General features: G+C 43.7%; 1 protein-coding gene across 18 annotated transcripts in view; it reads left to right on the forward strand.

Moving 5' to 3' along the window:
- NFIA (nuclear factor I A) overlaps positions 1-26149 on the forward strand; it is a 359870-nt gene that overhangs the window by 326227 nt on the left and 7494 nt on the right. For 15 of the 18 annotated variants that reach the window (XM_027806993.2, XM_027806996.2, XM_027806990.2 and 12 more), the window contains one exon: positions 3774-3865. The exons of the other annotated variants lie outside the window; for them this stretch is intronic. In XM_027806993.2, the coding sequence (XP_027662794.2) occupies positions 3774-3865 (92 nt within the window). The remainder of the gene's footprint in view (positions 1-3773; positions 3866-26149) is intronic. 18 annotated transcript variants of the gene reach the window in all.

Here is a 26149-nt window from a genome sequence, read left to right on the forward strand (position 1 = left end):
TTAATTTGCTAGAATTTGTAGTTCCCTCTCAGATACTCAGCTGCAGAATGCAATGTGGTAGGAATTGCTGTAGTGCACTGTGTTCCTCTGGTCAGTTCTCTCACTACAACTCCACAATGGCTAAACTGACTCCTAGTCCATTGCAAAACAGTATAGCTCTTCATTTCAAGCACATTTACCTGTCATCTTGGTCTGTAGAAGAGAGACCTAGCATTACATTAGGTTATCGCACGCCCAAATCATCTTTACCCACCAAAAGTTTATCCTTTTAATCCAGGACTGTCTGATAAATGACACACTCCTATACTTAATAGAAATTATTTCAGGAAAGTATATTTAAAATTAACATTCTCCTACTGCAGGCAACTTTAAAATACATGACATTCCCAAAACTGTGTGTTTGTCTTGTCTTTCATAAAATTTCTTGCCATTTTGGCTAAATATCAAAGCTGTCTGTGTGAGCAAATGTTCTTTCTCTGCCAGCTCCTGTTTCGCTTGTTCCTGAAGTGAAGCATCACAGCAAATTTGTGGCATCACATGCATTTCCTTGGCTATGCACTATGATGTTGCAAACAATCCTTAGTGAATTCCAGTAGCAGAAAGACTAGGCTGGGCAGGAAGATGTTTCTGTTCAAGCCCAACAGGCCAGCTATCAGCTGGTGTAAACTAGTGTAGATCTGTGCAATTCCCGTGGAGCAAAGCTGATAAAGATCAGGAGAAGATCTGCTTAAGAGACCTGGCTTCTGTTCCTTTCCATGCCTTGGCTTTTCTCTTTCCTAAAAAGGAGTTTGAAGACCCTACCATGGGCTTAGCCTATGTGTACTATAATATAATACCACCCAGCTTTAACCAGTGAGAGCAGTTAGCCCCATCCTAATCTCAGAGCAGAGCATAGGGATCAGAAGTGGTAAAACTTCCAGGCATCCCACCTCCATGTCAGACAAGGGTATTTATATGAAGACAGTAATATACAACTAGAAGCCGTGTTGGTGATGGTCTAAGCAACACCCGGTACTGCTCCCTTTTCTGAAGCAGATTGCACCGTAACAGGTCTCACTGCTAATGTGTCCATGTCAACTTAATATTCTGAACCAAAATGGCCCCTTAAAATCCGCAAAGATCTTGTGACATTTTACAGTGAAGTAGGACTAGCATCTTGGGAAACTCCAATGTAAAGCTTGCTCTGCATATATGTAGTTTTGGTGCTCTTCATTTCTTGGCTGTAGCAATGTAGTTATATGACCTTAAGGAAATACCAAGCTGACATCCGAGTATTTTCAGAAAGCAAGTTAAACATAGTTTGGAGCATTACAGAAGAAAGGTATACATAGTAATTCACCCAGCAGGATTTAAGGAGACTTTTGTGCATATTATACAGTTTTCAAATGCTTTAGAATTTTTGTTTGAACAAAGAAGCCATTTAAGACGGCATTCTGATGGTTTCTCTTTGATTTTCTACCAAATATCACAGCAAAACTATCTGCCAGTGGGGAACTGTAAACAAGATCTTGAGTTCCTTCCCCTCTGAGTGGAACATACCTGCTCCAAGGGATTAAATGGCCTCTCCGCTCATTCTGCTTCCTTAAAAGTAGACCAGAAGAACCGAACAACAGATGTTTGATTTTTGAGCTTTAAGTTAGTTTTCCCCACTGCAGGAGGAATTTTTAGTCTTGCTCAACATAGGGTTCATTAGTTAGTTTAAAGAAAACCAAAGCCCTCACCATAAAACAGCACAGAAGAATCTTAATGCATGGCACTAGCAACAGAGGTACACCTTTTGCAAACGTGTGGCTTTGAATTATTAAGCAAATTAACATGGTAAAAAGGCAAGGAGAACATCTCACCAAATCTACTCAGTTCATTTCTTCTTTGACTTGCAGATATGAATAACAACCAGTGTACCCGTTCATACTCTAATGTGCAAGCTGCACTGCAGTTTGCAAAATCATCTCAGAAAGATGAATTTGTGCACTTAAAAATTCCTTTAAAACTTTGTGAAGGAAAGGTGTTCCTCACATGATTTTTGCAAGTACTAGCAAACTATTACCTTTTTGGAGTGAAAAGCTCATCTGACCAGAAACAACTGGGAAGGATTCATTCTTAGGAATCAGGAGTGCCTTACCTCCCCTCAGATCAGTTAAGAAATGTTAGTTCTTAATGCAGTTCCTGGGGTTATTTCAGGGGATTGCTCTTTAAGAAAGTGAAGCTGTCTGATATAATTGTAAGAATTAGGAGGCATCATGAGATTTTTATGAGACTTGGGTAGAGAGGGAAGGGAAGGATGTGGTTCCACATGCTCGTAGACTAGGGAACTCCTTGCCAAAGCGCTTTGTGGGATGCAGAACATCTGCACCCAAGGGCAGATCAGGCATTCATCAATGAGAAATCCCTTGTGGGCCATTAAGTATAGGGAGACCCTGAGCTGAAAATAATCAGAGGGTGGGTGGTAAAGAATGTGAGAAAGTAAATATGTGACCTGTTCTGACTCTTCCCTGTGCATCTGCTTATGGCATCTGTGAGAGAGAGGACAGTGGATAAGGTAGAGCATTGGTCTGATTCAGCAGTCTTAAACCAAAGGCTTCTCCAAGTAACATCTCCTCACCAAATATTTTGCCTTCAGAAAGGCAACAGGCTTTCATCTACAGAGACAACTCAGTGTCTTCTCTGACTCTTAACTCACTTTATTTTTCTGTAACGTTGAGGCCTGAACATTATATTTAGCCTGACTGGAATTTGGCAAGTAACTTTCCTTTTAACATTGCTTTTTGTCTCTTCATTGGATAGTTAGATTGTCTGGGGATTTTATTCAGCAGAATGCATTCCCATAAATATATTTAAAATAGACAGAATCACTGTTTGTATTAAGGCGTCTATTTAGGTTATTTGAATTTAGATCTGAACCTGCAAAAAACTGAGCAAGGGAGATTACATGGGGGATTTTCAAAAGAGAGGACTGAAAATGTGTTGAAAGCTTTTGAATGTGGAAGTACGTGGCATTGTGGACAGTTGCAGTGGAGAATATAATGCAACAATAAAATCATTAAAGTACTTCAAGTTTGGAAGTAATCTGGGTTCTTGGCTTGCATTGCATTTAATAGCTTTACGTTCATGGGAGCCACTCCAGTTTTTAAAGGCAGCTTCAGCCTTCAGACTGATTGCACTTACCACCCCAGTGAAACTGCAACCCATTAATTTTTTACCGAAAGGATCATCCTAGTTTGTCAAACACATCAAGTGAACATTTCAGAGAGTGCAGACCATAGCAGTATGAAAACCAAAACTTTATATGAAGCGAGAATGCTGGATTAGCTTGAAATAAGGGTCTGATTCTGTTGATAAGCACTTTAATAAATTCACTGCTATTCAAAACTCCATTAAAGTGGAAGATACCACATATTTGAGTGAAAATAGTCAGGCAGTCTCAGGACCTACAGAAGTCTCTTGTGCTGTCCCATCACGGAAAGGCCTGCTGTGGTTCTCTTCTGGGATGGAGAGCCGTGCAGGTGACCCAGCACACTTCTCCCCGAGTGCACGTCATTGCCATCCTGCCTGGCAAGGAGCCCTCCCCCAGCAGCCCAGCTCCCTATGTGTTTATAGCCCCATCATTAAGACCAAACCTTTCCAGTGTCTAAAACCAAACTCTTGCTCTCTAAAACGTTTGCACATTTCTATGTTAAACATCTGCTTAGGTGGCTCTGAGACAGTGTGTTTTGGTGTTGTTCGTGTGCAATCTAGTGCCGCTTCCTCAACGCATGTGTCCCTTCCCTTCACAGCCTACTCGACACCCAGCACCTCCCCCGCAAACCGATTCGTCAGTGTTGGACCACGGGATCCAAGCTTTGTAAATATCCCTCAACAGACTCAGGTGGGCCGCTTTCAACTTCTCTGTATGCCTGCAGCCTCTTCTTCTTCAGTGTACTCTAACGTGTCCCCGCGGAGCCAGCTGCATTGCCGCTGTCACTTCACCCACATGGTCTCAGTAACTACAGTGAAATGTCACTTGCAGTTTGTTTGTCTGTTGTGTTTTTTTTGGGCTTGTGTAGTAATAACGCTGCTTTCGTAACTGGAAAGATCTCTTCTGCTTTCTAAGATAATGGCTTCTAGTGCATAGTTTTTTCCTCCAGGACTGCATTTTCAAAGACTTTTGCTCCAACCTGTTCCCTAGGCAGTGCATTTAAATGCATATGCAAAAGGAGCTCAGAGAGACCCATCAGGTAACAGTGCACCCTAGTCCCCTACCAGATACAGCGGGAGACTGCTCCCATGACTTCCATGTAGAAAACCAGTCTCGAATTCCTGGCTGGCCATTTGCATGGTGGGCTGTGAGCAAGCAGGAGATTTTGTAATCGCGAGCACATCTGTTTCCTTACACAAAAAGAAAAATGTCCAGTTGAGGCAGGCCTATAAAGCTGGGTTAACTGAATTCATAGTCCTGCTATGGTCAAATCAGAAGCTCAAGTAAACATTTGTGTTTCTTTAGGAGAAGGACGAGGTTTAAATGTGCTTTTTCCAAGCTGTATCAAATTCCCAGGGTCGATTAAGAAAATAGTTGTTGGCAGTTTTGTTAGCAGCTAATTTGAGCCAGATGTTGAAAAAATTAAGTCTGTGCTTAATATCATGTTATTGTGGTGGAGAAGGTATAAAAAAGTGGGCAGGACTAGTGCTTTAGGACAACTGCAGTTTGTAGTTTTAAGTCATTGCTTGATTACATTACAGTTCTTTTAAAGATGAACAGCAGAAATGTTTGTAATTTTGTTTTGAGCTGGTTGCGATAACTAAAAAGTAGTAATTCAAATAACTAGCAAATTGGGGAGTAATACCCTTAGCTCTTGTAACTTCTTTCAAATCGTTTATATGCATCTGCATAATTAGTGTACAGATTAATGGCTGTCACATGCCACAGTCCAGTGTATGCATGAAGACAGGCTCCTCGTTGCGATGGCTCCAGCACCTATGCTGTCAATGAAACCCAAGGTGCTCATTACCAAAGACTTTCAGTTTACAGGGCTGCAACCAGATGCCTGTGCACACAACGTGTTTTCTTGCTATCTGTTCTTTGTGTACAATTTGTTAGGGGCTTTAGTTTATAGCTCTGTCGACAGCACAGGTTAAACTGCATCGAATCTCAAACCTTCTCTGCATTAAATAGGGTCACAGAAAGTACACCAGCAGTGCAGAGCGGGGCTTTAACCCATCAGGTTCTGATTTTTTTCATGCCTTAACAAAACGCAAGCCGCACCCCACTTTTCAGGCCTCTTCCCTTATTGAGTTCATGTACGTGACAAGTTTTCACGTGCCTTCACATTTAAATCGTATTTCTCCAGTCATTTTGGAAACAACTGGAATACACAGAAATACACAGAAATTGGGAAACGGGGATGTTAAGGTATACTGTTAAAGTCCTTTAGCATTCGGTCTTTTCCTTCATCGCTCAGGAAACTTGAAACCCTTTGGAGAATGCTACTTACCTTTTCCAGAAGACTTGAAAAACTACTAGTTGGTGAATTGATTATGTAGTAAGACACAACAGTATTAAGTCTCCAAAATATTTCAGACATATTTGCAGCATGCAGCCTAGGTTTCCCAGATAAGTTTGTTGACTGGAAACTTTTATCCTCCTTATTTATGACTTAAATCATTTTAAAGTGCTCTAGCCTTACTTTAAGTGCTTCTATGTAATGCAGTATAGTGAATAACAATGCTGTACAGTGAAAAACAATACTCAAGCACAGCTTCCAATTAAAGTCAAACATGCTGCAGTGGGTAAGGAGACTGACTTCCAGTCTCTGACTCCAGCTGCATCTCTTGTGCTTCAATACATCATTACACCACCACAACCCACTTGGTACTAAATATATAATTTATCAGCAAAACTCACTACTTATTCATGAAACAACTCTGAAGTTGACTGTGTTTTAAATCAGAAAAGTGAGGTAAAAATACTAACTGCAATGATTTGGGACTTTCTTAGTGTTCCTCTAAACAAAGACAGGCTTTTGTACTCTTTTTTGCAGGGCATTAGCGTATAGGATGATCACTTAGGATATTTTCAAAATGAAAATATAAAAACACATAGGACTGTGTTATTAAAAGCAGCTGGGGTGGCTGCTTTCCATCAGGATTTTTATAGTACATTCAGAGTCAGCCTAAGATATGGGTCCTGAGGACCACTAACTGCCAGGCCACACAGCTCCCTTAGACAAGAGGAAGCAGTGAACAGTCAGAGCTTCTGAAAGTCAAGCTTAAATATAAGGGTTAAGCAACTCTTTACTGCTGGAGCAACAAAATAAAAATGAAGACTGTATCTGAACATCTGCTTTTTAAAATTACAGTCCAGCTACAAGCTATAAGAAAACGTTATGGTCAGCTTTTTGGTGGCTCTGATTTTCTCTTCCGATTGGTGGGTCATTTGACTGCAGGCACTAGTTACGCATCATCGTTATTAGTCTTAAAATGCTGCAGAAGTGAGTCTGTGCACGGGGATGTGACAGTGCTGTTCAGCAGAAGTTGCATTTCCCATACATGGGCATTCACAGGCTTTCACAGAACATTGGAATAAAATCGTAGACAAATGTACAACAGCATGGCTGGGTTTGAACAAGGATCATTCTGTCCTAGGCTGTTTTCAAACAACCAAAAGCAGTACATGTCTTTCTTAATGGGCATTACAAAAATTAACAGTAGACATTTCCATTAGCAGCATGTTCTGACTTGTGTCACGTTGCTTCAGATATAATCCCTTAAAGGAATTTTATAGAATTTATATAATATTTTATTTAGAAGAAGGCCATCTTCCTGTGTCAACAAAGGTTGTAGCAGGACGACAACTCCATGACAGAGGAGAGACCAGAAAATAAACTGGTTTAAGTCAGTAGTTCTGATTCAGCAACAAAAGCCCTGAAAGGGCTGTTGCCTTTGTCTGGTTTTAGCAGCTTTAAAACTTTTCAGGGCTTGTTTTTCAATACACTGCCACTGCTTACCCCATCCATCACTCTGCCACTCTGGTGGCTCACTGCGTAATTGTCCTGTCTGGGGGGTTATTTGAATCTAAATTTCTGTTTGAGCTATTAGAAGAAACACTTGACTTGGCATCCTCTGTATATGTTGACAAAAAGGCACAGGTGTTGTAACCTTTGCTTGATAAATCATTTACTTTCGCTACTCGACTCGCAAGCAGTATGGGGGCATCAGCTTTTTAACTGCCTTTTCCATATGCAAATCAGAAATACAGTATGCCTGGGGTACACAGTCTTTAGTTTCAAAAGCAAGCTGGTCTAGATACCTCATGACTAAGTAATAGATAGGTCTCTCGTATTGCCAAGGACTTGTAATAAGGAGAGTGGTAGGGGAAAGGGAAAGTACCATCACATTAATTAGGGACTAGCCTATCAGTAGCAGCAACACTAATAAAGAATAAAGGATTCTGAGTTTGGGGTGGGTGGGTTTTTTTTCCTAACCAAGCGATAAAAGTAATTTTGAAACACAGGATATGCGCTCCGAGTACACGCAGCTGGTAGCACTAAACTAGCAACCCGCTCTTTGTGACCAGAGTTTGCGTTGTCACTCGCCTCTCTAAACAGTGTTTGCTGATCAATAATGCCCTCACTCTGCTCGAGCGTACAAAATTCCTTTGGGGATCAGTGTGCTGTATTCAGTGTGCTGCAGCTCCACTTCACACTAAACATTGTTTACTAGGCTCAGTCCTGTTTGCCACCTACTTACCCTGTATCTTCCTGGAAATTGTATTTCGGATGCTAAAAACAGCTCCTGAACAACACATGCCTGCTCCATCTAATCACTCCTACCTGCCAGTAGCCCATGTGCCTTACACAGTAAGGTTACGAGGATGAACAGAACAGAAACCGCCTCCTACTGAGGCACCCAAGCAGAGGATCAACTGCTTTACCACTGTGAGAAACTAAACAGTTTTCTTGTCCGCTTAAGAGATAAAGTGTATCATGCACCCTCCTGCCCAGCTGTTTTTGGAAAAATCCCTCTCTAAGGTAAACATGCTTTATATCGGATCCATCCCAGTTAGTTTCTAAACCTTAGTTAAGAGAAAAACTAATTAATTATTCCCTTACCTTTCTCTAGGAAAAGGTAGAACTATTTTCTAGAAGAACAGAAGTAGAAGCCTTTTCTGCTTCTGCCTTTGCAGGTTCCCAAAGCTACAGTCAGATCATGGATAGCAAGCCAGGGTCTTGTTTTCTGGCACTTTTCCTGGCGGGGCCCTCGAGCCACCCAGCTACAACAGTGCTCCAGGTAGAGTTCATCCTTCATAATGCAAAACAATTGAAACAAAAGTCACAGAACTTACCTAGCACATGCCAATAAAGTAAAAGAAAAACCCCAAAAGTCAAACAAGCTTATCTAGGCAGTGAAAAGGTAAGTACAAAAACCAGTAAGCTCAAAAGCACAGCCATGCACTTGCTACCAGACTTATAAAGACCAGGTACAAAAATGCACACTGTGAAACACACCTAGAAAAGAGTAATGCTGCCCTATAGTAAGTTGGGAGGGAAATTAATGAAGTTTAGTAAAATATTTATAGTATAAAGAAATTGCTGACTTCTTTAGATCTGCTCCTGTTCTCTGCCTTTCTTGAATTAGACAGTGGTATCTTTGTAGCTTCTTCTTTTAGGCTTTTATTTATCTCTAAAAAACCACCTTATGCCTCAGGTGCGTATACAAACCTAATTGTACAATTACTTTCTTTTGAGAGGCAAGGGAAAGACTATTTTACTTCCCCACAATCCTTTTAGACAGCAAACTGCAACCTGCAATTTTTTACTGGCAGCACTTTAAAACAAAGGGCATGAGAAAAAAATGAGCTTTATGCTGTGTCCTGTAGGTTAGCAGATGTGAGCTCTGTCAGACACGGGAGGGAGGCAAATTCCAGAGTAGATGGTCCTTCTGTGATAACAGCCAGTCGCTGCTGCCTAGACACTTAATTCGGAGGAGTGTGGTGCAGGTGATGCCCCTCACCGCGGCTGGAGGCTGTGCAGGCAGGGGGGAGGCAGGGAAGCAGTCTTGCAGGTAGCAAGGCCTGAAAGCGTATAGGATTCATAGATCAAAGTTGGCATCCTGAACAGGAAGCTAATGCAGTTCCTCCAGAGCTACTGTTCCTGCGGCTGAAACCACATAGCTGTTTTGTGCCCAGGTTCCATTGCCACCCTATGGAAGAAAGAAACCAGTGCACACATTTTTCTTCTGACAAATAAAACATATGCCTCGCTTCACAGGGATTTTCCATTTTTGCTTCTCACTGCACCCCTGCCACGGTGCCCTGCCCTTTGCACTGTCAGAAAGGGACGTGGAGCTGCCAGCCTTGCACACGGCTCGTGTTGATGTGCTTTATTAATGAGTACCACAAGCTGCTTGTCCTTTTCTGCCTCTGCACCCTTCCCTCTTTCTCCCATTTCCCCACACCCAGGCATTGCTCGGGCCAGACAGGCAGCACCTGCTGGCCCTCGGGCAGGAAGGGGAAGGTCAGGGTTTCGTGGTGTCGCTGCAGTGGGCTAACAGCTGAGCCACCGCTTCACTTCGCAGAGCAGTTTGTGGTCAGAAAAAGTGTAAGGGGTGCAAGTGGCTTGTACATTGCAGTGGACATGCAGAGAACGTGAGAGGCTGCAGGAACAAGATCAGGCCTTTTATTTTGGGGATTCTGAGCAGAACTATTTATAAGCCAGGTCAGTGCTACTTGTTGCTTTGGTGACTGTTACTCCGCAGGATAAGAATACTTATCCTCAAGGCTGAACACACCGCTTGTGTTGGAGCGTGAATGAAGAACACTAATTTGGAAGCACTTGTTCAAAGCAGTTCAGCCCCCTGAGAATTACATAGTCCACAAAGTAACTTCCCTAGGCCGGCATGCATGGCTTTGGAAGAAACTTAAGCTGCAAACACTTCTAAACAGAGACTTGACTGCCCCTTTTCTTCTCTTGGTCCATAGCAGCAAATGTAGTGACAGGTTCAGAACATCGTTTGCATGCAGGAGTAACATCTCTTCTGGGTAAAGAAGAGAAATTTGCAGAGACTAGATATAAAAACACAGTTTTGTGGTGTGGGACTGATACTTTCTAGAGCTGCTGAAGTTAGAGGGATTGCTGTCCTCCCTAACCCAGCAGGAATCTGTGGACTTTCTCATATGGGCAATGGGAAGCAAGGGCTGCTCTCCTCCAACACCCAGAACAGAGTTACACAGTGCCCAAAGTGCCATCTGAATTTTAGATTGCTCCTGAGCCTGCTCTACACCCTCATGGATCGCTTTCCTACTAGACATTACAATACACTTAAGAAATGGGACACCCAAAACACAGATCAGAAACAGAACCGTTGCAACGAGCACTTGAGTGTGTGAGAAAAGAAAATTGTATATGTGAGCGCTTAATTTATAGTAATTGCCTGGGCTGAAGGGCATCGAAGAAGAATGGGCTTTTTTAGGCATGAACCCTGTTATGACCACTGACAGTTTTGATCCCTGAGCAAAAAGTGTTTTGTTGCAGAACCAGTGGCACAAAGCTACTGATACGTGACCTGAATGTTGGTCTGTCTTTCGTCTTCCACCCAGGAAACAGCTATACTGGCCTTATCTTGAGGGTGGCCTGGAGATGGCTCTGAAAATGTAGTATAAGTGTAGAGAGGGTGCGCATAGAAATGCAATGTTAATCCCTATCAAGCACCCACAGGTCTCAGACTCTGGGAAGCTGAAAGATTTCAGATTCTGCCTTAGCTTTGTGTTTGGCCATATTAAACTCGCCCTTCTCTTTTGTTGAAATTCATCAAGGAAATGTTGGCTGAATCTTTAGCTAAGCTAAAATTGAGATGGTTCTACCATGATGGGAGCAAAGAGCCCACATGCGGCTGAGTGCAGCATGAGTGTGAGCGTGCTGCTCTGATCGCAGTTGCTAATGGCAGTCCAGAGTGTGTTCCACAGAGAGGAGACACAAAGGTGGCCAGAAAGCAGGGTCACTCCCCAACTCCCATTCCCTTCATTGCCTGCTCAGCTCAGGGCACAAAGCCCATTTAATTGAGTTTTTGTGCAGAGGGGCAGCATGAAATTTCACTCTCAGCTCAGTTCTTGAAAAGCAGAGAACAGTATACCTCAAGAAGAAAGCACATATTGCACTATAAAGGTAAAGATTCATAGAAGACTTCCCAGTACCATCATGTGGCCTTATCTTCAAAGTGGGTTGGAGCTAAATCGGTCCAGAAATGCCTGGGTTAGTCCTCAGCAGGGGAGATCCTTTTTCCTGTGCTTTTTCTTCCTCCTCCTTGCAGGCTCCAGTGAGCAGTTCAGACTTTTTTTGGAAACTAACACTAAGCATCCTATTTCCAATAGATACAGCATACAATTATTTACAATGGATATAGACGAATTTCCCAAACTAAGCAATTAAATTACTGCATTTTTCCCCCTCCTTACAATAAACAGGAAGCCTGTGTGTAAGGCACCCTTTCTGTGGGTTTTATGGCCATTACTTATGCTCCACAGTAGGGGAGAAGAGAGAGAAGAAGTAAGTGTGGGCCTGGTGGGAAGAGTTGGCAAATGCAGAAATATGATGAATGAGCTGGAGAGATTTAATTTCTTACTAAATTCTCTACAAGCTGTGTAACCTTTCTTTAGCTAAACAATTACTCTAAAAGGCAATGATTTTCTGTGTTTTCATTGAAAAGTCTTCATAATAACAATGGCCTATGTTCTCCTTCTTGAAGAACTTCTGCCAAAAAACAGTTTTCTTTTTTCCATTCAGCAGGAAACTTTCTTTTATTTTTATTTTTTCAATCTCGTATTGCCTGCTAACATGGATTTACAAGGCCTACCACTTACCGCATGGGGCTGGGAAGAAGCTTCCCCTCAGGCCAAATCATTTTGGTCCATCTCCTTCATAGGGATTCTCACATCTTCCTCCCAAGAGGAGTGCAGCCGCTGTCACAGACATCATACCAGACCCAAGTGACCATTTAAGCTGACAAAACGTGACAGTTCCTATGTCCACAGGTACAGAATACTTGGAAGGGGACTCCCAGATTTGTCTTTCAATGGACAGGCAGCAGCTCATGCCGCTGTTGTGGTGGGTGCAGCCAGGAGGGAGAGCAGGCACTGACTCTGGTGTGGTGCGGGAGAGTCAGCAGATACTTTCATTTCATCAGCCACGCTGCAGATGTAATTAAATCAGAGTGGGTGCTGATCCTCACTGAACCACAGGGTCCTGCGACCAACAGGAGTATTGCAAGGACTTCGGAGATGCAGCATGGGCAGAGCATTTCCCTCCTGCAGAGCTGCACATTTGCTCACATACACACATGCATATGTACAGACACACACACAAATCAAACAAATAAGTATAAGGCAAGATTATAGTTATGTGCCTCTTACTGCTTTTACTTGACTTGGCCCATTTCCTGGCGACCCCACGCCTGCCCCCAACCTCCACTGCAGATAATGCTGTATTGGATTAGTCTGCCTCACTGCTGCATCAGGTCCCAGATCGATTTATTGACTCTGTCAGAGTGGCTAGTACAGTAATTGTTACAAGAGCAGAATAGAAAGCAAGAATGTGTCCACATAAAATATAAAAATGACGTTTTGTTCGTTCTTTCCTCTTTCGCCCTATAGATCTTCATGTGTTTACACAGTGGAGAGCACTTTACTTAAGTTAATCAGCTCCTTCTACATTATTAATTGCGACAGTTAGGGTGCTACATGGCGGCAAACGTATTATTGAAAACATTGATCTCACGCTCACGGTGTCGACCTGAGTAGGTTTTGTATTCCTTCCCTTCTTTCGCAACTGCTTTAGGGTACTATCAAATCACATTTCCCTGACTGACAATACGCCATCGATACCATTGATTGCAGAGAGGGGCAGAGAGATGCGCATGAGAAAGGAAGGAGTGTGCAGAGGTTCAGCGTATTCTGTAGGCTTGGAAAGGGGTTGTTGTAAGTTGGTGCTCGCAGTAATTACATGCCTGGCCTGATTTCTCTATTTTGTAAAGAGTAATAATTTAAGAGCTGGAGTTTCCTAAGTGTTGAAGATTTGCAGAGATGGTATGACGAGACCTTTTAAAATGTGTGTAGAATGTATACCCTTAAAAAAAGACATACTGACTTTTTACAAGGGGTTTGGAAGTGCCTTTGAAAGACATTTCATGAAAGTTCAGCTTTCGCAGCTGGTACCTATATGAGCTCCATAAATTCCACACAGCCTGACAAACTCCAGTGGGTGTCACATGTGACCTGGATGGAAAAGGTCAGCAGCTGAATTTATGGCTTTTGCATTTACTGGAACATTAAGATTTTTGCCAACTGCCATATATACATTTTAACAATTCTGCAACCAAAGGATTAGGACCACAATCTACAATGAAGGTCAAAAATTAAAGGCCACAATCCCTACATCCTTCCCAACGGATAGGCATTAAGCTACCTCTGTTCTAAGAATCACCTTTGCTTAATGGCCTCAACATGGAGGTCAAGGAATAAATAAGCTCCAGAGGTGAACACCTTGCAAAATAGACTGTCTTGCTCTGAAATTAATACTAAATTCTGTAAGAAGGGACCAGAAGATGAGAAGCCATTTCTTAACAGAGAAAGGCTGTCCAGTTTGCAGCAGGTTTCATGTTCCCAAGACACTGAGCATCACCTCCCCTAGTGCTGGACTATCCCACAGAAATGCAGGTATCATACAGGGAAAGGACTGGGGCTTCAAATGAAATACGGCAAAATTGCTATAATTTTGTTAAAACCTGCTTATATTTTAAATTTAGCGAAGGTGTCTGGTTTTAGTAAGGACTACTAACAGCACACCAAGTTGTAGCTTTCAAACTTTACCTGGTTTTAGTTCAGAACAACAAAAGGTATTGGTTTGTTTTAGGCACTTCTTTTTATAGTCTATTCTACTTGAACAGAGGTAGAACTGGAAAAGTTGAATATAAAACCAGGATTTAAAAAAAAATTCTACCAAAAATCAAGAGGCTGAACATGAACATATCTTGTTCGCTTAACTACGTAGCCCTTAGTTACTTTGGTTATTAACATTCAATTTTGAAAACAGTACTGACGCTATAATCATAATATTTTCAGGCATATTCACTTGCATGACCCAACTCTTAGATCATCTATACAAATACTGGTTATTACACATTAAGAAATGCAGTTAAAAACATTTCGGAAGCCAAATGAAATGTAATTTTAATTACAAGATATGAGTAACAAAAATCACTACTGATAAAATGCAGCCACCTTTGAAGCTAAACACAGTAATTTCTGCATCGCTTGGAGCAGCTTTGTACAACTTCAGGTCTTCTTTTGTGCTTTTCCCCTAGCTACATCTTTTTAGATATGACAACAGAAAAGGTATCTTGTTTTTTTTTAAAAAAGGGGATAAAGTTAGATATGAAATTTGCATGTGGGGTTGGTATTTTCATCCTAGCATGTGCTAAACAATGGGATTTGAGATTTTGCAAGAACACTTTTGCATATAATGTGCCTTGTTTGGCTCTTCTCTTTGTTTTTTGAAGGACTTACTTGTAGTCTTTTGGGTTAAAGATCGTATCTGTGAATCTATGGTATTGGACCTGACTGTACATTCATTGAAGTCGATGAGAGCAGGGTAGGGAAAATTTGTTACTGGCAAGAGTTTGCTTAGAAATACAATAATATTTTTGTTTAATTATGCTTTTATTTTGCTTATAGCTATGCGCAGTGGAATAAATCTAGTCTTTTTCAAATAAGATAAAAGTTAAAATTCACATTTTCCTTATGGGGAGGGCTTCCAGTGCAGTCATGATGTATCTCTAGAGTTTTGATTTTGTGGCTACAGGTATTATCTCTCAGTGACTCCAAAGCAATATTCCTTGATGTAGCGATGGGTTTAGTGTTGGGGTTTTCCCAGTTTACTGGTCCTGTAAGCTAAATCTGAAAGTCTAGGCCAGGTTACATTCCATCTGGTTCATTCCCAGCAAGGGAGGCTCCACAGGCTCTTAACAAACTCCTTGTCTTCCTGACATAGTATCAAGGGCAGAACTTGTCCCAGTAGTGGGAACCGCTTTATCAGTCCTGTTGATGTTGTGTGCGTCAAAAGAGAGTTCAGATTCTTCTGCAGGCTTTTCAGGAATATGAGGAGTAAAAGTAGTAACATTTAGAAAACAGGAAGTAAAAAAAAAAAAAAATAAGATGAGGGAGAGCTGTAATTCTCCGTACAATGGAGCAGCTTGCTTACTAAGTACAAAGAGCCACTTCTGTACAGCCTGTTTTCAGAGAAAAGCCTCACAGTCAGTGGCTCATAAAAGCGGAGGCACCTTTTGATTTTAAGTTCAAGGTTTACATTAGTAATTTTGTCTGTTTTCTCTGTTAGTATTAATTAAATTGAGATAGTTTAATTAGTATTACTAAATTTGATCATTAGTAGTAATTCATTCTGCCTGCCATACTGCACAAATATGATGAAGCAGAAATAACTAAATTGTTTAATTTCATCTCATTTAATGACTTTACACTCCACCAAGACTTTCATTGGCATCTCACAGTATGTGTGAAAATCACTCCAAGCTAGGCCAAGACCCAAGTCCCTTTAGCCAACCATGTCTAATATGTCCCTCCTCATCCCAAGGCAGATCATGTGCTGCACAGGCTTTTCTCATTTCTCCACCGGAGCGCTGGCTACCTCTGAAGGCTGGGCTGGCCTTTCCTTGCCCTGGTCACCCAGCTCCTGTAGCATCCCGATCCCGACGGAGCTGTACGGGACTCATCTGCTAGCACGTCCCTGGCCGGGGGCTCCCTGCAGTGTAATGGGAGAAGTCCTGTCATTGATCCCCATGCCGCAGGTGCTGGGGACTGAGTGCTGAGCACAGGCACGGTGCATACCCTTCCACTTTGCTTAATGAACTTTGTTCAGTTTAGCAAGGTACAAAGCATCAGGAAAAATGCAGACATCAAAAGTTCTCGCGTTCAGGAGGGGTTATTTTGTTCAGCCTCTTGGCTTTCTTTTTTTAAGGAAAGATTTGGGAAGAGGAATTCACTGCTGAATTGATTCATTAGTCCTCCAGCTTACTGTCTACTTTAATTTTAAGGTCCATGTGGCAAAAACACCAGAGATGCCTCCATGCCCCAATTTCTGTCCATGTTGATTTGGAGACCAATTTTGATCTCTTTGCGCAGTACACCTAAGACTTGCCAAAACCCCGATTCCTCTTCCTTTTCGGCAGTCTCCAAACCCCAACCTTTCTCTACCCACTTCTGAGAACATGCTGTTGTCCTTGCCCTGGAGTCCCCAGCTCCTGTGCTGTCCCCTCTATCCATCTGCACCTGCCTGGTGTGTGCCCCGCCAGCCCTGATGTTCCTGCTGCGCACAGCCAAATTCCTCTCCCATGCGTTCCGGCCCTCCACCGACCTGTGTCGTGTCCCCCCCCCCCCCGTATTTTTTGCCCTGCCTTTATCAGGCTGTGCACGCTGCTTTTGCTATCCCAGCAGAGCCATGGGGATGCTCCTTTGCCTGCTTCACCCACAGGCACCCAGCATGGGCAGAGGCTGGGCACTGGGGGTTTTGGGGGGGGGTGGGGTTCAGAGGGAGGGCTCACTCTCCCCTCCAGTTCAAGTTGTTATCTCCCCTCGCTTTCCTCTTGTGCTGGGTACTCTGAAGTACTCAGGGAAGTCAAGAAAAGCAGTTGAAAACTACCTTTTGTACCCCAGACTCTGCAGAGCAAAGAGCCAGAGCCTCTGCAGCAGCCTGCCGGCCGAGCAGCCCATCCCGCTGGGACCCCTCGGCCCCATGGGCCCCTCATGTCGCTCCAGTTGCTCCGCTGCTCCCCGCCGGCACGGGACAGAGGACAGTCCCAGGGGCAAACCCCCAGAGTGTGTGTGTACGTGTGTCTCTGTGCGTGTGTGTGTGCGCTCAGGCTGTCTCGCTGCAAATGGAGCTTGGGAGGCCCAGACTGGGGGTTGATTTTCTTTGGATGACTTTCCCCGATTGTCTAAAGCAATAAAAGTAAAGAAACTTTGGGGGAAATGGCGGTTGCGGGGAGATTATTTTTGCAGTCCTGCTACAGGCAAAACTCTTGAGGCTTCAGGGGAGTTTCGCTTGCCTGAGGACTGCAGGAACTGGCTTAAATTGAATAAAACTGTAAGTACAGTATAGGGGACTGGGTAACAGGGAGTTCTGCAAAAGCAACAAAACCGGAAAGCACAATGAAGAATAGAGCGGGTTACGCTGCGGTGAAAGTATGTACTGGTTGTTATAACACCGTGCCTCTAGAATAAATTATGTCCCTTTAAAAAGTAATACTTTAACTGTGGAGCTATATAGAGACAATTAAGACGATATTGTTCTCCTCATTTCCCTCCACCCCCACCCCCCCTCTCTGCAGTAGCTCTGTGGAAACTTTTAATGCTGCAGCTTGAAACTTGGGCCTCTGGGTCTAAAATGCCTGAGAAAGCACTGCGGGCTCTAACTGTAAAACATTCCTTCGGCGGGCCCTGGAAACAGGGCGCGCTGGCGCAGGCGAAGTTCAGAGGGATCACATGTAAATGAGGGCTGGCTGCAGACTCCTGAGGAGCATTTTATTTCACTTAAACCTGAACTTGAACTTGCAAACACGCTGGCAGAGCCCAAGACAGGCAGACCGCGGGCGCGTGGGGCTGGTAGCCGGGGCTGCCGCTGGCCCCCTGCACCCACTGTCAAGGCTGGGGGGTCCCTGTGCACCCACCAGCTTTGTGCCGTGTCTAGGGGCACAAGGGAACACAGGACAACGCGGGCACTGTATTTTCAGGAGCAGGCTCATAGCGCTTCCCAAAGGGCTTGCTGTTTTCCTAACAAAACGCTGGAAAGTCCCATCAGAGCAGTGTGTCTGCCATCCCAGTTTCCATGGGAGCTCCTGGCATGACGTTATAAGCAGATCCAAGTCCCGATGCACACTTTATTTAATAAGAGGAAAGAAATAAGTGAGATTTAGCATAAGAAATATTAAAAAGTGTTGCACTCTAGCAAATTTAGCTGTGCTTCCAGCAGAAGAGAATACAGGGCTGTCTAAAACGCGAGGCGTAAAGTGCAGAATTTGAAAGCCCCTTCACAGCATATTTACTTTTAAATCACAATAGTAGATGTAAACCACGAGGTGGGCTTTAAAGTCATCTTTTACTTCTCTGATAAAATGTGTACTACTGTTTTCTTTTTCCCTTGCAAAAGGCGATGTATGTAGCAGGGGAGCAAGAAGGGTGCCGATGCCAGTGAGTGTCACCCAGGTGTGGTGGCAGAGGTGGCTGCTGGCTGGGCGGGAGGCATGGGGGCAGCTTTCTCTCCCTGACAGCTGTACTTGGCTGGTGGGTCATATTTTGGTCATTTCTGATTACTCCCGAACAATTTTGGCTATGTTTATAGCAAAACTTTGAAAGAATGAATGGACGAAAAAAATTCTTTTTTGGCAGTAACTCAGGAAATATCTACAAAGATGTCCTTTCTGGAGCAAGATATTATTTCAGGGTTTGTGTTAGGATCGTTTTTACTCTGTGACAGCACATAAAGAGACCAGGACAGAGCAATGAGGTCTGGCATAGCTAAAATCCCCTCTGTGTGTGTGAGGTTATATAGTTTATCAATGCAGAAACCACCACAGGCTTTGAAAAGTAAACAGCTGGCTTGGGTCTCTGTGCTGCTCTTCCGAGTCGTCTGCTGGATTTAAATGGCTAGCCTGCGATTTGTGGAGTGGGGAGAATATATATAGTTTTTCTTTAAAACATGTCAAAAGGCTTTTGTAGCCATGTGTTTTCGTAGTTCCTTTATTTGTTACAGTTTTTCTTTCTGTTTCATTTTGGTTTATTTTGCTTTTACAAACATCTTCCCTGCCACCAGCAAGTCTACAAGTAAATAAGTTTCTATCCCAGTCAGAAAACCTTATGGCAGTGACAAATATCGGAGAAAGCCATCGTCTCTCTCAAAGATTTCATCTCACCATCCATTTAATCCGCTTGCTGTACCTCAGATCTCAAGTAACTTTCATACTGTGGGCTCACTTTAATGGATAGAATCTATTTTTCATGAAAAAAGCAGGAAATAAGCTGTCTTTCGTACAAAGATTTACAAAATGTAATCATTGTTGAAATATTCTCTTTGAACTGCCTTGTCCGCAGGGGTGTCTGGCTCCCAATACCCCCGTTTCTTTAGAACACCCTTACAAGTTCTTCTGGTAGATCAGGTACACTGGTGGTTCTGGTCTTTGATGTCTTGAATGAATGAAAGAAAAGCATAATAAAAGAGAGCTGTTGATCAAGCATAAAATACTCTTTAAGCTGACAGAATGGCAGAGTTAACACATTCTAAGCTGCTTTTAGGTTTTTCCTTTTTTCCTCACATTTTCCTGTGCTTTGTGTACAGTGGGGGTTTTTATTTTTTGAAAAGTCTCTGATCTATGTAGTATGCCGTCCTCTAACAAAAAACAAAATGGGATTGTTTCTCTCTCTTTCTCCCTTTCTTTTTCCTCTCTCTCTTTCACTCCACTATCTTCCCCCCCCCCCCCCCCTTAAACAGCAAGGGTTACCATTTAGTAGCGTTACTGCAGTTAGCTTTCAGCGTACCACGCAAAGTTTAGAAGTTATTTTGCAGATTTAAAAGTCAATTTACTAGCAAATAAATTAAGTTCTTCAGTTAACTATTTAGAAAACTGGAGGAAAACTGTAACTGGTGAAATGTTCTCGAAGCAAAAGGAAGACCCTCTGTCTAAAAGCAAGATTGTAAACTGAAAGACGGACATAAAAATGACCTCATTGTGAGAGAACTTTCTTTTAAGAGAGTCAGAGAAAAGGGAAAGTTTTCTTCCTGTAGATCTAATTTAGATCTTAAATTCCCATACATTATTTATACATCATATTCAAAGTGCCAGCCTACTCTGCTTGCTGGATTACATTTCAAACATTTGCCATTGATAAGTCTTTGCTGTATTATATTCAGGCTAAATGCAAATATGTCATAGTGCAGTCAACCTTTAATCCGCTGAGCTTCAGGTTCGGGCAGCAGGGGGTCCAGTGCTCAGAGCATTGCTTTATACTTAAGAAACATCTGGGGCCAGCTGGGACACTTTACTGGAACATTCAGATGTCTGGAACAACAGCAGGAGTTACTGTATGAGTGTGTTTTCATAGGTTTGGGAGGGTTTGGGGTGACTTAGTTAAAAACACTAGCTGTTCCCAACTTGAGGTTTGAACCCAAGCAGAAATCTTGCCTGAAGTGAGTTTGTTGGTCCCGGGAGAGAAGTGGTTTGGACTACTATACATTTTTAATAGTCAGCAGGCAAAAGTCCATATTACAAAATTATTGCATGTAATTTAATGCAGTTTGCCACAATTGGCATTCCTGCAAACGCTATTGGATGCAGAGCTACTGTACACATCGCCTGGAGACTAGTGTCCCTCCTGGGACAGGTTTTATCTTCCCTCAAGACAGCATAAATATGCTCGTAGTGGGGCGTGCAACTCTCCTGGGTGTGGATGTTGGACAACCAGAAGATTCACTCACTGTTTTATATCCCTTTGGGGATGACCAACATGCTACTTATGTCCCTTTCGGTATTTTATTTTGGAAAATATAATTACTAAATAATTAATCCCAGCTCTAAGAAAATAACTTACATAGGCACAAAGGTGACCTTGTCTTTAACATTCACCTTTCGGTTTACGCAGTAGCATCAAATTTCATGCCTGGAGAAACTCTGGAGAAACCAATAGAGAAGTGGGATGAATTCAGATGTGGGGTAAACCAAAGACAGTCGCTTTATCTGCAGGAGCCCTCCAGCCAGTCGCACCAGAAGCTGAGTTGCCACTGCCTTCACTCACCCTGGCAGCCTTTTTGAAACTGCATCAAAGCCCAGGTTTGGCCCCTTGCTTTCACACGACGCATCGTGGGGAAGGAGCCTTCCTGGGACCTCTCACAAGGTGATATCTAAAGGACCAGTTTGCTGCTTAGCTGTTTACATTCTCATTTTATCTTTGCAAACAGAAGGACTTGTCACCCTGGTTCACCTTCCTGGGGTTAATGTTTTTGATTGCCTTGAAGTTCTTGAGATGACTGCAATGTCATCCCCAAACAAAGCCACTGAGCTGATGCGCTGTGATGAAGCCTCGCAGGTGCCCGACGGTCGTGGCTCAGGTTCAGCTCGGCTGCTCAAACAGCTGCTTTGCCGGCGAGCTCTAAAGCTGCAAGTTTTCTTTTATTTAGGCTCTTATCAAAGGTGTATTTTCCCGCCCGGGCCTGTGCAGCGATAGCTTCCTGCAAGCAGAGCTGTGCCCGGGGCAGCAACGGCCACAGCAGTGCGGCAGCCACGTTTGAAGTCCCGATGGCACCGACCCGTCCCACCGCCAAGCAGCGGAACCAGGCTGAAACCTAAAGAAAAAGGCTAGTACAGACCAGGTCTTAGCCCTAAGTGGATTAGGTGAAGCAAAAGCTCCTATGTGTGGAGTTTGTCAGAATTTCAAATGTGTGAATGTCCTTAAATAACCTACATCGCCTGGAGAAATAAGCCAACTGTCACACCCAGTTCTGGATTCCACATTAACAACCTCCTTCCGCAGCGTTAAACTTTGCCCTTGAGGACTTTTGTTTAACTTTTTAATTTGAAAAACAGATAGGGCTGCTTTACAACCCTCGCTTTTTCTGCGAGGTGAAAGGTCCTATTGTTAGGGCAGGAGATGTGCAGGTAGGAGTAAATGTAACGTGTTTGCATTTGATTGTCTTTCTGGTTTAAAACATGTGAGCGGTGCTTAGTTAGGCTTGGGAGCCGGGGGTGAAACACGTTGTGCAGGAAGGCTGGTTTAAGAAGATTTTAATAAACAATGGGCCTGTTCTGGGTTCCTGACGCAGGCAGAAACTGCTACCGGAGTCAGTGAGGCACTTTCAGCTTTTTTCCTTTTAAATATCCTGAATCGCCAAGTGTTTTCTTGCTGTTCTTCCCATACAAAGGGCCCGATTGTCAGAAGTGGCTTGAGGATTTTTGTGTGTCTCTGCTATCTCCAGAAGAGCATAAGAAACAAATAGACTTGCGCTATCAAAGAAACGTAATTGCCATTTCAGACTTCCTGTTTAGGATTCAGTCAAGTAGATATTGTTTATGGTTCATAAAACCTTACTACTGTGAGGATTCTCAGATACTGGCAGCACAGAGTTTCAACTTTCATGGTGCTGTAAATTAGGGGGGAAAAAAAAGTGTGATAATACTCCTCCGAGAACAGTAAAATAGAGCTCTGCAATGGTTAAATGGAATTTTATAAGCACATTCGGTGTGGAACTGTTTTGCATTACATGAGTTGAATACCTTAGAGATGACACACATCTGCAGGCACTTTATTAAATCCTTAGTCAGCACTTTTCAACCTGATGAGATTACTTCTTCATTTGACTGGAGAAAGGGAAGCAAAGATCTCGTACTGGACTGCAGAATTCTTTCTGATGTTTCACCTTGAGCGCTGGGGAAGGACAGCAAGATGCTGGGCAGGACAATACAGACCCATAGCGGCACCGACAACTGTGTGGCAGTAATCGCACTGAGTGGGACCTTTAGCTCCAGTGGGTTCATTTAGCTCTAAACTGGCTGGGAGAATAGTACTGCAAACTAAACAGAGGGGAAATAAAATACTGGCTCTTTTATGAAACGTGCAGAGATAATATCGTCCTGACCGTATTGTGATAGTGCGCGTGATTTAAATGTTGATTTTAAATTAAGAAAGGCAATATGCTGTTCTCTGTCTGGGTGCAGTCAGATAGGTTACAGAATGTGAGAGGATAAAATGGGTAAGGTGGGTAGATGCGAGAGGACAGCCTGCACCACATCGAGCAGTGCTCTGAAAGAAGGCGCAAAATACTTCAGCCATCTGAACGTAGGGATACGGGCTTCTTTTTTCCCCTCTAAGCCCCCTGATTGTGCAGAAAAACTTGACAGATCCTGACTATCAAAACTCCAAATGTGTAATAAGCTTCCCAGACATTTTCATTTGACTCGCGGAGGTCTCCTCTTCCCTTGCAGAGAAGTTTCACAGGTGCTTCAGAAGGACAATAGTGGTCTTCAGACCTAATCCGGGAAGACTTAGACGTGTATGGGAGGCTTGAGGGGGATATGAGATCTTAATATTAAAATGATTAGTAGAAAAGGAGGATCATTCTGTGTGTGCATTTCAGCTGTAAGACGCTCTAAATTAAAACGGTATCCTGAGAGTGGTGCTGGTGGGATCTGATGGGTAAATGCGCTCTCTGTCTCGCTGTTCTGCTGCCTCAGCCCATAAAACATCTCATCCAAGTGGGCTTGCAGGAGCAGGCGAAGCGGGATGCAGCTGTTTGCGAGGTGCTCCGAGTTCGGATCCTGTAAAAGCAGCTTTTTAGTAAAGGCGATCCAGAGCCCCGGCATGGAAGTTTAAAAAATAGCCGCGCGGTTTGGGTCAATCCTGTAAGGGTTAATTAAGTTTTTCATTGGTATTAAGGCCGAGCAGTGTCTGCAGGAGTCATATTGACACCCTAGTGCATGGTAACTCTACTCCTTTATTGACATGTTGCTACTCAGGAGCACAATAGCACTCTGTGTCTGCAAATCATTGCTAAAATCATCTCAAGAAAAAAAAAAAAGTTTGAAAGCCCAACGCTAGACAAAGGCCCCAGAGCTGCACTGCGCCGCTAAAAACTCCGGAGTCAGCAACTTCTATTGATTAAAAACTAACCTTTAAAGTAACTCGCAGAGTGTGTGGTTAGCATTTAAATTTAAACATGTCATGAGTTGATTTGTGTTACTGAATACCAACTCAGAAGGAGTTACATTCACATCAGATTTTTTTTTTCTAATTCCCTTAAGCAGCTAAAGTATTTCATGAAATGTCAATAGGGCAGGGGAGAAAAAAAAGGTGTTTTGGAGGGAGGGGACTTACGCCCAGCCTCGCCGTTTCTTTTCCCATGCAAATAGTCACCCCAAAAAGAAAAGTGTGGGGAGCGACACACAATAATTAGACCTTTGTCTAACTTTCCCAAGTGCCAGAGAAAGACAGATTAATTAAATATACAACAGTGTTGGTTTTTGGAGTGGGGGTCTCTCTTGCTGTGGAGGTCATAAATTAGGCAGAATAAATACTTCAATGTGTTTGCAGCGGGGCTGCTACGTCAGAGCGGCTGGCGGGCGGTGGGAGGGCGCAGCGCGGCTCTTGCTAATGATAGTCACGTCTGGGGCTGTCTGGTTGCCCCTAGCAACGAGACATGATGTAACACCAGGATGAACTTGAACTTGGGGGACTTGAAAAGGGAACAATAGACCAGAGCAATCAATAAAGCCTATTTCAGTGAAGGATTACAGAGCCGCTCTGGGGTAACCTTGTCTGCAAGGCACAGGCTGAATAGCAAGATGCGTGAAGGAGCGCGGTGCGGCGGGGGACGGACCGACGAGCGGACGGCGATGGACCGAGGGGAGCCCGGGGGGAGCCCCGCTGCCGCCCCGGCCCTGGGGGAGCGCCGCCAGGAGCAGCTCCACCTCCGCACCCTCAGCTTCCTCGCTTTTTGCCTTTTTTTCCTGCCTTTTTTTTTTTTTTTTTTTTAATCTGCTTTTGAAGCTAAAGAGGAGTGGCGAGGCCCGAGCAGCTCCCGCCATCCCGGCCGGCGGGCCATGTGGCCGGGCCGGCAGCGAGGGGAGCCAATTGGACATCTGCGATATAGATTTGAACCATCGGCTCTGAAATTTTAACCCCTGTACTCCCTGCTGGGCACTTCCACACTTCCCAGCCCGACCAAAGACTTGTCACACTCCAATGACAAGCGTAAGGGACGAGCCAGCAAAGTTCGGAAGAGTTGGGAGCTGGTGGTGGTTGGAAGTGCCGCTGGCACGGCCCGCGCTCCGCGGCCCGCGCCCGCCTAAAATCAGTAGGGCCCTGCGATCAGGGGGGGCAACGGGACTTGGCACCACTTCACTACTCCTGCCAGAACTTTCCTCTGTTTATGAACTTTACATATGAGAACTATTTGGTTTAATTGCAGCCTGCGTAAGTCTAAATATAAAATCTGTAGGCAATAGATGAAGCCGATACGGGACCGGTGTGTTTGTATTCAGAAGGGTGAGCAGAGGAAGAGTTAGTTAATGAGGTGTATTGGAAGCAGGACAACTTCTCCAATCGTGCTATTTATTTTACCGGTTCCTACCTCCATGGCAAGACCACATAATCTCCGAGTCCCACATGAAACTTGCCTCAGAGTCTTCTGTAAATGTTCATAAATCCTCCCCAGGTTGATTATGCTATCAATCACGTCAGACGCTGAAAAGGAACGGAGGAAAAACTTGGTAAAACTTGTCGTCAGTTTATACGTGCACACATATGCACCTCATATATTGCGGGAGCCGAAGTAAAAACGTGGGGTATCAGCAACAGCACTTTAATACCTGAATCTTTCTTGTTGTACTACTTCACTTCAGGCTAAATAGTTGCCGCTTGTTGGTGTATTCCCACAGCAATATGTCATTGCCAAGTAGCATCCCCCTGCGCGTACAGTCCCAGGGCCTAACACTGCTCTTATTCATCCCGGGTTCAGGTTGGTCTGACCTCACTGGGGCCGAGCCGGGTCTCCCCGGTGCGGTGGCACTGCCCCGACTCCAGCAAAGCCCACTCCAGCTTTCCGACAGTGTTTATTTTCCTATCAAGGAGCAAAATTGCTTTCTGTGCTCTGGGCATCTGCACGGGTGGGTTAAGGACGGTATTGTTGTGGAGCTGAATTCCCAGGGAATTCCTTCCCTTTGGGGGAAGGAAAAAAAAGAGAGAGGAAAAAAAGATTTTCCCAAAGAAAAGCTATTATTTGAGGTCCACGTTTTGTTTTGAAACACAAGTATGGCCAGAGATACAGGACACTTTCGCTGATCCACTTTCCCCCAGATTTACTTTATCCCGGCTTTTCTCTAGCAATCCCCATTTCTCCTAAGAAAACAGCCCTGTTGTTGAATTTCTGTGCATCTGTTCCAGTGAGACAGTTGAAGCAGGGCAGTATAAAGCAACAGATGCTTATGCTGGCACATGCCTAAATACCCAAGAAAACCCCGACTGCAGGGTGATAAATGGCACAGAGAGGCGAATGTGTATCGCCTTTTCAGGGGATTAGACAAAAGTGAACTGGAGGGATCTTCAAGCCATAATCTATTAAAAAGATTG

This window comes from Falco cherrug, chromosome 12 (assembly GCF_023634085.1).
Source record: "Falco cherrug isolate bFalChe1 chromosome 12, bFalChe1.pri, whole genome shotgun sequence".
Lineage (NCBI taxonomy): Eukaryota > Metazoa > Chordata > Aves > Falconiformes > Falconidae > Falco > Falco cherrug.